A 15,466-nucleotide genomic window follows, 5' to 3' on the forward strand; every position below is an offset into this window, starting at 1 on the left:
GTTTCTAAATGTAATTAAAGGCTGAGTTGATCTAATTAAGTCGATGAAATTTTCAGTAGGGATTTAATTCCCCTTAGCGTTTCACTTCATTTTTTTTTGGTTTCCAGAATCCTTCCTTGGGCGGAATCAGTGCAATCCTTAATGGCAGCATTCTGAATTACCATGCACAGCCGCGGTCTCTCTTCACCCCAGCAGCCGGCTGTGAACCTGCCAGCAGGTACACAGCTCTTAAAATAAACTTCACGTCCAGAGTTTGGGCGTGTTTTGTCTTCTACACCATCCCTTTCTCCCTCTTTAGTTGTGTTTTCCTATTAATGAACCAGCTAAAAGAGCGCTCACCCTGCAGGAGGCAAAGGGTCATTGGCAGGCAGTTCAGAGGCACAAAGAGACTGAGGACGGCATCGTGCAGGAGGAGGGGCCGGGGAAGAGGGCTGATGCGGGAACAGCATGGTCTTTTCTGGCAGGTCACCTACGAGGGAGGCCTTGGTGGCCAGATGTTGGGAGAGAAATACATATTCCTACAAGTTCAATCTGTCTTTGGAGAGTCATTTCTTTTTTCTAACGAGTACCTTAGGAATGAAGCGTGACTTCTTTATATCGAAAATAAAATTTGCCAATGCCTGTGAGTTGAACAGCCAGGTCTGGAGATTCTAAGCATCGAGTTTCCATAGCGTTTTAAACAGCTTCCCTGCTGGCTAAAAGCTTGCCAGTTCAAAACTGTTCAGAGACATTTTGGGGAGACAGGGCTGGTGCTCTGTTCCTGACAGACAAGCTGCTGCTACAACAAAAACACCACAAATGGGTGTGAACAACCAGAAATCCATTTTCTCTGGGTTTGCGATGCTGAACGTTTCATTCAGGGCGCCAGCGCCGGGGAAAGCCCTCTCTCTCTGTGCTGGCTCCCGAGGAAGCACTTGGCTTATCTGGAGCCTCTGTTTGGGCGCCACCTTCATGCGCCTTGAGATCTCTCTGCCCTCAGTTTGTCTCTGCTCCCTTGTTTCATCTCTTTCATGTTTCAAAAACTATCAACTCAGACACTCCACACTGATCCCTCTGGGTTAACATAACAAAGACAACACATCCCAAAACGAGATTATAACCACAGGCATCAAGGTGAAGGTTTAAACTCAAGTTTATGGAGGACGTAAGTCAACTCAAAACAGAAACCGCACAGGTCTAGTCTACACCTGTTGGTGTGAGCCGCCAATCTCTAGCTCCCCTCCTGTTCAAGCATTAAGTCAAAAACTGCCTGTTTTGAAAAATAATAATAAAATAAATGTAAAGGGTCAACATTTCTTCAGCAACATATTCATATCATTACTTTCATCCAAAGGTATCAAAGATGCAAAGACTATAACCAACTGTTACTACCAAACTATAATCTATGTTGCTTTTGTAAAAATTAGATTTAAAAAAAGCATAATTTAAAAAGCCTATTATCCCGCTAGGAATTTCATACATGTGAGCTGTATAATGACATCTCATTACTCACAATTGTCCTTTATCTTTTCTCATGATAACCTCAAAGACCATTAACAGCGAGCACAACTATTTCTCCAGTGCTTTTGATTAAGTCAGGAGGAAATACAAATCATTTCTCAAAAATGACTTTGCTCTTTCTAAGCCATATCCTGGCTATTCCAAATTTCTCTTCATTTTAAACATGGTACTTATGAAGGGTCTTTGCCAAAGGATTTTTAAATAGTTATTTTATTTTGAAAATTGATAATCACTTTTTAAAAAAGTAACTTTCCTATTGAGTTTTAGTGGCTCTACATGTAAACCAAGCCTCATTCCAGGTAGACATCATACCAGACAGAAAAGGACCTACCTAATTTCTAATGAACTTTAGATGATTACTTATTTTAACACAGTTGATTAGTTTCTCTTTGTTTCATTTTTAACTCTAAAATAAGCAATCTGTGAATTGATGAGGGTGCTAGGCTGTCTATCTTTTGAAACTTGAAAGGAAAACATTTTACGATAAAATAGGTATTCAAATAATATATCTTAGTCATGCTCTAGGCCTGCTCTTACATCTCCATTATTTTTGTGTGGGTCGGGTAACTTTTCTTGGCTAGTGTCCCATCTCTAATTACTTGGAGATGTGTTCCATGATTCTTCTTACTATGATTTTTTTTTAAAAGCCATCAAGTTGATTCTAATTCTTGGTGACTTTATGTGTGTCAGAATAAAACTGTGCCCCATGCACTTTTCAATGGAGTCCGGCTGCGTAGTTGTTATGTGTTGGGCTATGATCCATCGCCTGCTCTTCTGGAAAAAGACGAGGCTTTCTACTCTAAAGAGTTACAATTTTGGAAATTCACAGGGGCAGTTCTACCCTGTCCTATAGGGTTTCTCATGGCATTTACTTCATAGCATTGGGTTTGGTTTTTTAATATATATGTATATCTTGGAAATAGATCTCCAGAGCCTTTCTTCCAAGGTACCTCTAGGTGCATTTGAACCTCTTCTGGTCTTATAGCAGAGTTTGGAATCCACTGACAACACCTAGGAAGGCTAATCTTACTCTAACTCTCCTTAAATTCTTCCACAACTTGTCATTAGAACTCCCTCTCCTCTACCTCCAGGAGGAACTCCCTCCCTTTCACCTCCTGCTGAAGTGGGTGAAAGTGGCCCACGAGGATGACATGGAGCTGCATTGCACCGAAGACATTGTGGTAGGGACACTGGTCTCTACTACATGGCCCTCAATGAACGGGACATAGCCAAGCTCCAGGCAGCCGTGGTGCTGAGCCCCGGCCTTCTCCTCCATCCTGCTCATTCTCCAGTTCTGTCTAAACTGGAAGCGAGAGAAGACCAACAGCAACATTAGGGTCATGCAGAGTGGTCAATGTGTGCTATCAGGAGGCGTGGGCGCCGGCCTGGCCACCAGCTCTTGACCAACCAGCTGCCGCGCCTGTGCGTGCTGCTAGACGTCTACCTGGAGACAGAGAGCCATGAGAGAGCGTGGAGGGGCCCAGGGAGTTTCCCCAGGAGAAGAGGTGTCGGTGGCTTTCCAGGGATCCCAGTAGGATGAAGCCTTTTAAATATAACCACCCTTAAGGATTCTTCAGCCATCGCTGTCCCCTGCTGGGTGGTACCTCTAGGCTGGGCCCTTATTCCAGGATTGGTCATTCCGAGAGTGTGATTGCATACTAGATAGAAAATAAATATTTTATGAGCCCTCAAGTGAACCATATTAAGGTTTTACACAAGTCATGTATGTTTCCACATGCTAAAATGGCTAAGCTAGAGTAATGGAATGTATGTATTGTTGGGAGAGCAACAGTGGTAATGATCATGAATGGTCCTCCCTTCCCTAACTCTGCAAGGCTCGGACGAGCTGCAACAAGAGGATTTAACTCTAAATCTATGATACCTTGTCACGATTTTATTTCAGAAGTAGGAAGAGCAGGCATTCTAAACAGGGAATAATTCATAGAAGGATAGACACCCAAAAACTCTCCAATTGAGGTATGTTTTGATGTATAGTCTGATACTGCCTGTCTTCTTCCACCCTCTAATATGCCAGGAGGAAATAAAGTGAAAACGATTTCACGAGCCAAAAAGAAACTGGCAAGGCTTACAAAAGCACATACTCCAGGCTGTGGAAGAAAGGAAAATGGAAGTGCCCAATAACGCGATGTGTTTTGTATCCAAATCCTGTGGAGGGAATCACATGTGTGAGCCATCACTGTGTGAACACAGTACCTGCCAGTGACCTCTCATTTAGAAGACCAACTGACTAATTTTTTCAGCTGCTTGCTTTTGCTATTGTGATTCTACTCATTTTTGTGGTTGACAGACCGATATAAAAAGTGATTTCTATTGAAAAGTGATTAATTTCAAGGTATATCAACTCACACATATATCACTACCTGGTATCCAGATTATTAAACTGCAATTCAGATCTAGGAAATGAACTTACATTGACAGGAGACTATGGGACCCAGCTGAATTCAGTATCCAGAAAGGTCTCTTTCCTTAGATTCCATTTATACCAGTGGTTTTTCTGTTTTAATTCTCTTTTCTAGTTTGTCCAAACTAAAAACTAAACCCAATTCTGAGCCAAAAAAGGGCTTCCAAGACTTTCAATTTTTATAGGTGCAGACAGCCTCATCTGTTTCCTTTGGAGCAGCTGATGGGTTTAAATCACTGAACTTACGATTAGTGTTCCAACACTTAACTATAGATTCACTAGAGCTTATGTGCCTATCTGCATTAGAACTGAATTTCTATTGACAATGTGAAGACAGGGTCTAATTGTATCTTGATATGATCTGCAGTGAAGAAGATGGGGTCAATGGGGCGTAGCTCTGACATTGGGTCCTGTGACCAGAATGTCTTTTGTTCAACATGTATACCCTCAGCCTAAAATATGTTCGCCGTGTTCTGACTATCCAAAGCATAGTCATCTTTTAAGACTCTCAACGTCTTCCTCTTCTGTGTATCTGTGTATCTATTAGAACTTTCCCTGATTTGCAGGCTTTTGAACTCAAATGAATTAATTGTGCCAGACAAGGTAGGAACTCATTCTTCACAATTATTTCTAAAAATTGTTTTAGTTTACAACAAACTTGAAAGTTTATGCAATTTTCAGTATCAGTGACTCAAGCACTCGGAACACATTATATTTTGGTTGGGGGGTATAAAAAAAGCATAAAATACTGAAATCAGACTTCCTTGATTAAACCTCAGGCTCCAATACTTACTATGTAACCTTTGGCAAGAAATTTAACTACTCCTAGTGCAGTGGTTATGTGCTTAGCTATTTATTAAAAAATAAAATAATATATATATTTTTAAAGGCAGCAACTCAAACCCACCAGTCTCTCAGCAGGAGAAAAACAGCTGGTGTGATCTGGTCCTATGGATATTTATTGCTAAGGAGACCCCATGGGGGAGCTCAACTCTGTCCTCACAGGGCCACTATGAGGCAAAACCCACTGACAGCACACAAAAGGCCTCAGATTCCTTATCTGAGAAAAAAAAAAAAAGGTTGCAATCAGTTTACTACCTTGTGGGAAACTGAGGTGAAGTGGCACCTTTATGTGGCCTTTTGCCTGGGTTCTTTGAGAACAGTTTGAGAGATTTTTACACTAAGTCCTGAAGAGTTATCATTGCCTTAGTTTAGCTCCAGAGAATTTACTTTTTTCCCGGTTTATTGACCTTTCTTAATAAACTCTAAAGAACTCAATTGTTTGGTACTTTTGGTCTCTTCCTGAGATGGCAGCCTGCTGTGTGATTGGTGTGCAACCTTGCAGGGATTGGTTTTTATAATATGCAAATGAAGTAATTATGGACCTCTGAGGGGAATGGTCAGTTTGTGGCCCTACTGGGAGGGCCCTGAAATTAACAACAACAACAACAGCAACAACAACAACAAATTTGCATCTAGAAGCAGCCAGCCCTACAGAGGTTTCAGATAGGAGAAGCTGTGAGAGGTAAGGACGAGCAAAAACAGAGAGCAGAAGTGAGACATCTCCTCCAATAGCTGCAACGCAAGTCAAGGACTGGAACACAGACTCCTGTGAGAGTGAGTCCTGCAAGGACTCTAGCAGATGACCAGTGGTGATGGGAGGAATTTGTTGACAGAAATGTAGCTAAGAGACAGCTGAACAACGTTGCCATCCTGGCTACAAGGTGGGGGTCTGTTAGCAGTGAAGAGGCCCATGGCAGGGAAGTTGAAGGCCCAGAGGTCTGCACTACAGAGAAAGGTTGTTCGGGTCACAGGGTAGGGCCTGCTTGCTTGCATGCCTAGGAGGAGCTGCGAGGGGAAGGGGTGTGCTCTCCACCTCAGCAGAGCCGTCTAGACATTGCCTACAGGCTTCTTGATCCTCATCCCCAGTTGGAGCCTGTTGACCCTGATCCAAAGTAGTAACCCATGTCCCTAATGACCCACTTAACTGTTAAGTACAGTTTGCAAATTCTCCGAGACTAAAGTGAGTTCACAAAAGCTTGGAGCATTTGGAAATCTGACATTATTTGACCATCTCATAGGAATTATCTTTGTGCTGATTCTTATATTTGGAATTGTTCATATAGGAATCTGTGTAAAACAATTAGCATAGCACTAGACACAAAATAAGAGCTCTGAACATGTTCGTCCTATAACTATCAGCATCACCATCATAATATAATTATACAATAATTATTATTGTGATTTTGTCCCCACACAGCTTACCACTGTCCTGTGTCACATCATATATTGGTAAAGCGTAAATTATTTTTTTAAGGGAAAATCACCTTGGGGATGGATAGATCCAGCTGTTTAAAATGACATATCCTTACATCGGCTGAAAATATGACATTTTGAATATATTTCATGACTGTTCTGCATACACACATTTAGTGGGCAATCCAACAGCTCACATGTTCACTTCAATAAAAGACAAGCACGGATAAGTCATCAGTGATGTGTCACAAGCATAGGGTTTCTTTTTCACTAGAAATACTCGAATCAAGAGTGTATGGTTAATGTGCGTTCATAGGAACACAACACACACATACATGACCAGGCATCAAAAATTTGGGGGGCATATCCATTATCTTTTAATGTTATTTTTCCAAGAACCGTCTTGAAGTTCCCTTGTGTACATATTCTATAATAAATCAATGTGACTCAATGCTTGCTAAAGACACCTATGACTAATAATGAATTCAAAGTTGTTAAATTTTACATTTTAGAAATCTATATTTCACGTATCAGCCATACAATGTAAGAGGAGCCTCTGTTTCTAGTAGAAAAAGCCTGCATGAAAACTGATAGCCATTCTGGGAGAAAATAGTCAGGCAAGTTGAAATCCTAGGACTTCCCAATCCTTCTTTTCCCAGACCCCAGCAAGTTCCCACTGTACCCAAAGTTATGTGGAACAACAACAGATGAGAAGGTGTGTCAAATTATTGCTATCTGTCAGCCTGAGAATTTTTGCTTAGGAAAATATATTAAAGAACCTCACAAGATCCCCAATAAAATAGCTTTCCTTCATTCAGAACACATTAAGCACATACGAACAAAAAGATTTCATTTTATAAGCCTCACTTTGTGAATGTAGTCTTTCTCTTTACCTTCTTTTTCTTTTCCCTTTCTCTGTAATTCTCGAGGGGAAAAAGTTGCCACTGTGCAGAGACGTGTATACAGTCTCTGACGCATCAGGTTAGAAAGGAGCAAGATACTTAGCGTAACTTTCACTTCCTTTTAGAGCTAAGGCACCCCTTCCAAAGCAAAAGTTATCACATACCACCTGCTAAAAAGGGGTGACTTAGTTTCTTCAATAGTTTTCTTAAGATGCCCTCCAGCCACCCCACTCTTTCCCCACCCCACCCCACAGAACCCTACAAAAACATCCATCGCTTATGGACTGTCAGGTTGTTTGATTTGATTCTGGAATTATCGGGTCTTCTCCAAAGGCATTTCCAGGCCAGCTCTGAAATGATGAGATCATGAGTTAGGCACGGTTCTGGTGCAGCGATAGTTACCTCTTTGAGACAGCCCATGAAGTTGTTACTGACTGGTGACCCTGGAAGGTCTGCTGTGCTGGGACTTCCTCCAACATAGAAAAAGTCATCAGACCCCAGCATGGTATAATCTTCTTGGGTGTAGCCCGTTGTGGTAAGAATCCCGTCCACTGATATTGTCACCTAGATAACAAAGCACAGGGAAAGGACACGCTATACTCAGACCTAGAGACTGTAATCCTGGGATATGCCTGTTTTGTGTTTTGTTTTGTTTTATCTTTTTGTTTTGCTTTTTGCTTTTTTTTTTCTGTTTGTTTCATTTTTTATTTTTAGACCTATGGTGGAACCCATTTTCATGTCTGTTTGAGGCTTAGTCTTGGATTCTATTCAGCTAGCCCTACGAGATCTAAACTAGTTAGAGAGCTAAATGATTATTGAACTAGTGTCAGCGTCATCCCTACTGCAACTCAAAAGTCATTTAGCAGACACAAAAATGGTGTTAGTAAAATGCTGCCTGGGTTAGTTTTGCTGGTGTACATATTAGTAAAGTTTAGTCATCTGGTATTAACTAATCACAACATGCACCTTGCTAACATAAAAGGCACAAGCTGTTTCCAGCCACGTCACTAACCGCACTACAGAGCAGCGGTTGTTTAGCATGCAAGTCCCTAAGTGCATGCCGACGGGGGAGGGGGCAAAACAACCAGGAAAAGCGGCCCACGCTGATGTGCACATGCAGGAGGGACAGTACAGTTCAGAAAGGCAAGGAAAGAAAACCGGGAGAAACAAAGGAGAAAAAGAAAACAAACAAAAGGTTAAACATAACAAAACAAAAAAATAGATATACAACTGCTTTGTGATGACGTAAAGATGAGTGGGTGTGGCATCCCCATCATTCCCAAATCAAGTCGGCATGCCATGCATCATGAATGGTTAGAGACTGGCTGAGCCTGCGGTCACTCGGGCCAGCCACCATTTGGTCTTATCCCGTGTTAACCACAGCTGGATGCAAAACGTTCGAAACGTTAACGATGCCCCTACAGGTGAGTTGGAAAACAGAAGTCGACAGGGACAGGAAAAAAATCAGAAGGTCACCAACAGATGGAAAGAAGGAGGTCAAAGTAAGCAGAAGGGTACCAACCGCAGTTCCTCTTTTGTGAATGATGTCTACAGTTAAAAGAAAGAAAGAAACACACGGCAAACCCAAAATAAGAAACAATTAGAATGATATCTACCGAACAATGTAGTTTGTTTACCATAGCGTGTCCAATGCCTGAGTGCTTTGTGGAGAAGGGGGAGAAAGGAAATTAAAAACTGTGAACAGAATAACGATCGTTACTTAAAAAATATGATGGTCTCTACCATGTTAGTACATTTTTTGATTCAGGTAACGGTTAGTAGAATGAAACATTCCATGAATGACATGTTAGTTATTAAGCATGTTAGTAACATAGAAAAAGGGCAAAAAAATTTTACAAGAAAAAAGCAGACTAACAAATAGGCCTCCCACCCAGGTAATAATTTCTCCTGCCATTACTGTTCGTAACTTGCTGCTAGACAGAAGGAGACATCTCGCAACGTTCCTGTTGTCTTCCTGAGTAGATCTGCCAGGCATTTACACCGCCTACACGGGACTCACAGGCTTATAGCTCATTGACCACTGCTGCCCTACACCCGTAATTGATCCCTCCCCCAACCCTGGCCCACCCCAGTCCCAGCAAATTAGTAGGAATTGGTTGGCATTGCCCTACGACTCCATTTTACAGCATACAAGGACTCCTCCTCAACTCCAAAACTTCCTTCGGTCATATTGATGGACTTTAGGGTCACAGTGGACTGCAATGAAACAAAGCAAAGATCCTGACACATCGAATGAGTAGAATGGATTTGTTCTTCATCTGTCCTGCACACATGCACCCCAGCTGCACGACTACAGTGTCCTTCGAGCTACCAATTTGTAGTTTCCATTGTAACCTGAGCAAAGGCAAATCTAGAAAGTGGGATCCCACCCCACCCCAAACCCCACCCTTCTGGGCTTCTTTCAAAGGAGCCTTCGGATCACAGAGTGAGTATCTGAGAGGGGGAGAAAAAAGCAAAAAGAAAAAAAAAAGAAAGAAAAGAAAAAGAAACCAAGGAGACAGACTTGTAGGAAACTCTTGGGCTACCTTGATGGTGGCGACCACTTCCCAAGGTAGCTGGGAAGCCTGCGGGAGCCCTGCCGTGCCAAGAAAATAGCTGGAGAGTCTCTGGGGCTCTCCAGGAAGCCTCGTTTTACTGGTTTTTCTGAGCTATGCTGAGGCTTCATTCCTACTAGTCTTTTATTTACTTTGTCTTCTCTAGCTGGGCAGTTAAAGCTTTTCAGAGGGGAGCAGAAAAGGTTAGACAGGCAACAGCTCAGAAAGAGAGGGCTGTTTGCAGTCAAGGAAAGCCACAGACAATCCATCCTTCTGCAACTGTTCAGAGAAACAACAAATATGTTAAGTATATTAGTTTGAGATCAGCATGTATGGCAGACAAATTCTTCACTGTCAACACTTAACCAAATGATACATTATAATATATTAAACTTCCAATTAATAATCACAACTTGGAGTGGTCCATGTTTTGGACACGTTTTCTTTCTCACCTTCATCTTTATCTATACTGTAAGAGCATGCTTCAGTTAAAAACCTACAGTATATGTAGACCCGTGGATTAACTAGAAAGCTAATGTTTTGCTAGTAGACCATGCCTCTTGCAAAACCTTTCAGAAACTACAATAAAATAGAAACAGGCCCTAGAAGATGAAGTGGTCTCTACAGTGTCATTTGGGATTTAACGGTCTGTGCTGACCACCCCCCCAAAGTCATTTTCCCCTCTCTGGGACTATTCTTGTCCCTTTTTGGGGGGTGGAGGTAGGAAGGGAGTAGGGATTGAGACAATCCCAAATCAGAAACTCACTGTTTCTTTGATTACAAAAAAGGAACTGTGATTTAATGACCCCAATGTACATGCTCCTAAATGATCATCGTGAAACTACAATTTCAAATTAAACAAATAACAACACCAAACAAAACAAAACAAACAAAAGCACAAGAAGACCACACACATCACAGGAAGGGAAGGTCAAAGGATATCCTTGCAGCCCTTTGGGAAATTGTCATCTCTCGTGGTATTAAAACAGCCATAGGGCCCCCAGAACTTTCTAGATATGCCCCTGCTCAAGTATGGCAAGAAGATTTATCTCAGAAGAAGAAATGGCTAGTCTATAAGCAACTCTGGGGAGCCCTACATCATTGTGTTGGGGTTCTCAAGTACCACACATACAGCTGTAGCAAGAGACAAAGCCAGTTACTCTCTTATCCACTGCGCTGTTACCTGACGCAGATTCCTGGTGACTTTCACATCATGCCAGGCATTATCATTAAACTTTCCATTCACGGGCTCCACTAGTGCTTCAAAGGCCCCTGATCCCAAATTAATGACCAGAGAGACAGCTCCATTTTTCAGGGCAAGATTGACATAATCCGCCGACTTCCCAGTGTGAAGCATCAGTCCATTCCTTTGAAGGGTTTTAAAGGAGAGAGTGATTTCATCACTGCTGCTTTGAATGGGGTTTTGAGACAAGTCGTAGCAGAAGTATTCAGATCCCTTGAAAGTAGCAATATATTCTTCTTTTCCTAGAGGGAAACAGATAAAAAGATGCATAAGTAAAGGCTTCTCTACTATGTAAATCAGCAGATCTTAACAAAAACAATAACAATAGCAAAAACCAAATGAACTCGTTGCTTAATTAACATTCATGGCAAGGCCCTGTGGGAGAGGCAAACCGTACTGAAGGTGGCAGTATATTTTTAAATAGGCCTCCTCAGATATTGAGCCATTAACTCCAGTAGCTAAAACTGACATACCTGAAAATTCAATTAATTTTCAAGTAGCATTACAAGAGCTCTGATCACAGAAAGTAGCTTTGTGATATCGCCAGGGCACGAATCAGATACCGTAAATGCATATTGGATGGTTCTACTCTGTTGGCAACAATGGATTCAACCATCTTTGCAACATTCTCTCCATCCAACCGAGGTGTTATTTTAATCTTCAGTGAGACAATTATATTCAGAGATCTTCTGGATGAAGAGCCAAATATTTTCATCACTGAGAGACCATAACAAAGTATCTAGTGAGGGGCTTCGAAGAATAAAAGGAAGAGGAGGGAAAAATAAGGGAAGGGTTTGGTCCCGGAGGGAAAGGATTTCTTATAGAGCATGTGTGTGTTTTCCCCCTTGGACACAGAGAGCAGTGAGAGAAAGCCTAATGAAGTCAGCTGGATTGTTGATTCATTCCCTGCTCTTGCCAAGCAGATGGCAAGGCTGGCTTTCGTGAGCTTGGTAAGAATGCCAATACATCATCATGGGGACAGCATTGAAATGAAGACTCAACATTGTATCTGCATCCCAGTCTTTGCCATAGCCAGGAATGACAATGAGGATCTCACAAGAAGCTAGACAGAGCATGTGAAAACATGACTCTTTGGAGAGAACAACTTTTTCCCACTGAAGAAGTAAGCCAGGCAATGATGGCGCATTGTCAAGAAAAATGAGCCAGTATGGGCTAGAATCAGCGTCTGATAAGCTATAAACATAGAATTATAGAAGGCACTGGAAAACTAAAATCCTTTTTTTTACCTGGTTGATACAGCATCTCTACTGTGTCCACTGGACACCTCACATGCCTGCAGGGGTCAGGCTAACCTTTTGGTAGTGTTCCCCCCGCCCCCCCTTGGGGTTATTTTCATTTAATAGTCAAAGAATCCATGCCCTGGCACTGAGCTCAAATCAAGTCCCAGCTTACCAGTCCCAAAAGATCGCACTCTGGACACAGGAAAAGAAAGCGGTTGTCGGCAGCCAAAGCATGGCACTGAAGAGGACTGAAAACGTGGAGCGTGTCACACAGGATTGTGTTGGGAAGACTGGCCACTGACTGCCCATCAACTATTGGCAGACAAGAGGTCAGGCCACATGCACTCCACTGAATCAGAGCCACAGCAAGGACAACCAACTCTCTACAAGCAGCATTATCCGTCCAGATTCTCAAGTGATTCCCGGAGCCTCCCTCAAATACTGCTCCTGTGAACAAGTGAACGAGGCTGACGTAGTCTCTGAGAGGGTACAGGCCAAGTGTCCCCTTCCCAGGTCAGTAGCTCAACATGGGAGCCAGCATAACAATATTTCTGATATAGCAGGGGACAAAAGGTGACTCCATATATAAACTCAATCTCAACTTGGACACTTGCTAGCCATGTAACTGGAAAAAATGATCACATCTTTTAAAAGGTAAGTGTCTTTACATGGTTGGCTAGGTGTGAGGATACAATGAACTGATGTCTGCGCAGGTGTCTGTCAAAGTGAGTGAAAACTAGGAATGGTAAATGTCTTCCTCCTTACCTGTCCAATGTGATAAATGTTGTACATGATGTAAAGCAAGTAGTATACACTGCTTTTCAGCCTTTTGGCTAACATCAAGTGCAGTAAAACAAATAGCATACGTCATACTTAATTGTGACATATCAGAATATTTTTCTTTAGGATCAGAAATGCCCACAATTAGCATTCAATATTACACTTGAAGTTGTAGCTTTTTTAAAAAGTTGAGGAAAAATATGACAATCATAGAATCAAAATAAAGAAATTAATGCCCTGTTAGCAAACATTATTGTGTACATTGAGAGATTAAAATAATGTACACATAAATTATACAACTTAATAAAACATTTTGTAATGTAACATTTAAATATCTGTAGTTCTATGTGCTGGGAGCAAGCAATATTTTAAAGATATACAAATGGACCTAAAGATCAAGTAGAAATACAGATCTAATTAAATTCCAATAAAAATCTCAATTGGTTTTTTTTTCAAGTGCATTTGAAAAGCTGACTATAGAAGTTCTATGGGGCAAAGGGCTCTATGGAGCCAAAGTATACCAAAGGAAGATGACAAAACTATTGTCCAAGAAGAGATGAACATTCATAGAAGATTATGGCCATTAAGAAGATGCATCAGGTTAGATAAAAGAAGGAGATTAAAGATAATCAATCAAACTCTAAATAATCCTAAACATATATGAAAACTTGATTTATATCTGGGAAAGAATCGCAGGTTAGTGCGAGAAGAATACCTTAGATCATAAATGGTGTTGGCCAGCCAGCCCTTTCCATCACAAAATGAATTTGGATCTTCATATAATTTTGTTTACAAAAGTCAGTTAGTTCTATGTGGAATGAGGGCACACATAAATTACAAAATTTTGTGAGACAAAAATGATGATGATGCATGGGAGATTTAGCTGATACAAGTACTAGAAACCTTGATAAACTGATCACATTATAATTAAGATCATCTGTTCATCAATAATACCACACAGAGAATAAAGATTTCAATAAATATTAAGAGAAAGTATTATCATTTTATGATAAGTGACAGCAATAGTAAAAAAGAAAAAGAATCCAGGCTATAGAAAGGATTCCTACAAATCAATATGAAAAAAGGGAAAACAGGAAAATGGACAAAAATAAACAGATAGGGATTTGGAGACCTGGTGGCACAGTTGGTTAAGCATCAGTCCTCTAACCACAAGGTCGGCAGTTTGAAACCACCAGCCACTTGAAAGGAGAAGGATGTAAAGAGTCACAGGCTCAGAAACTCAAAGGGCCACAGTTCTGTTCTGTCTTATAGGAGTACTTTAGGTCAGAATCAAAACAATGGCAGTGGGAAATGGAAAAATATTCTGAGAAATATAATAATTAAAGTACTTGCAATCACTATTTAATTTATTTGGCCAACTTATGAAGTTGACCAAAAATGGTATAAAAAGGAAAATAGCGAGCTTTGACAAAGATGTTGATATGTTGGAATTCTTATCCCTGGATGGCAGGAGGGTAAAAGGTGAAACAGAATGGTATCACTTAGTGACCTTAAACTGTATGCACAGTATTGTGTGCCCAGAAAAACTCTTGCATTCATGCACCAGTGGTTTGTATAAGCCCGGCCACAGTAGAATAAAGGAAAAACACTGCAACAATCTAAAGAGCAGAAGTACGGAAACATTGCTATAAATTCATGCAATGAGCTGCCATACTACAACAAAAACAAATGAACTTCACTACATTATGCATGTAGATATCTCAAAAATATAATAAATATCGACCTTGTCATAGATAATGCCATTCCATATGATTCCATGTCTATAAAGCCCAATATGAAGGAAATCAATCGACATTATTTAAAAATTCATTCATATAAATGCAACTACTGAAAGGATAGTACATTAAGGAAATAGATGCCTCAGCCAAAACTGGGGATTTAAGCTTCCAAGATACCAGCAATCCTTTTCTTTTGTGAGCTAGACGTTTAGTACAAGTATGTTCATTTTATAATTGCTCTTGAAAATATATGTATACAACAAAGATTTTATTGTCAAATATTTTAATACACATAACAATGGCTATTTTTAAAGGAATAAACCTGGACAATTAGAAAACTATGGAGAAGGTTCCTTTCTCTTATATGCATATAAGTATTTATTAATTTTTATAGTGAATTTTTACTAAATTTATATTCAGAGGAAAAATATCTTAAAAGCAAACGGGGGAAAGCCTGTATAAATAAAAGTCCACAGACTAATTTCAGGGATGATGCGGACAACAAACAAACATCTTATAGCCAAGTTTTAATATAAACGTGGACACACAATAGCAACATGTTAATAAGAGCTTAGTGAGACGGCTGACAGACTCAGCAGAAAGATGAGCAAATGTTTGATTTCCTCAGTGCTCTGATGGAAAGAGACACAAGGCACTCTGAGGACTGCTATGGTTGACATGTGTGTGTCAGGTACAAAGCTCAACTTTTTTTAAAAACACATTTTATTAGGGGCTCATACAACTGCTATTGCAATCCATACACACATCAATTGTGTAAAGTGCATTTGTACATCATTCTCAAAACATTTTCTCTCCACTTAAACCCCC

At 40.7% G+C, this 15,466-nt stretch overlaps 1 protein-coding gene across 23 annotated transcripts in view; it reads right to left on the reverse strand.

Annotated features, from left to right (window-relative positions):
* The window catches only part of NRXN1 (neurexin 1), a 1,284,195-nt gene that overhangs the window by 815,168 nt on the left and 453,561 nt on the right, over window positions 1–15,466 (reverse strand). For 15 of the 23 annotated variants that reach the window (XM_045285734.1, XM_045285747.1, XM_045285746.1 and 12 more), the window contains 3 exons: window positions 10,819–11,120; window positions 8,718–8,741; window positions 7,483–7,644 (listed from right to left, as the gene is read on the reverse strand). In XM_045285734.1, the coding sequence (XP_045141669.1) occupies window positions 7,483–7,644; window positions 8,718–8,741; window positions 10,819–11,120 (488 nt within the window). The remainder of the gene's footprint in view (window positions 1–7,482; window positions 7,645–8,717; window positions 8,742–10,818; window positions 11,121–15,466) is intronic. The other 8 variants (XM_030884348.2, XM_030884347.2, XM_045285743.1 and 5 more) reach the window with 1 other exon arrangement.

This window comes from Echinops telfairi, unplaced genomic scaffold, assembly GCF_000313985.2.
Source record: "Echinops telfairi isolate 266 unplaced genomic scaffold, ASM31398v2 ScPeMD7_7475;HRSCAF=8513, whole genome shotgun sequence".
Lineage (NCBI taxonomy): Eukaryota > Metazoa > Chordata > Mammalia > Afrosoricida > Tenrecidae > Echinops > Echinops telfairi.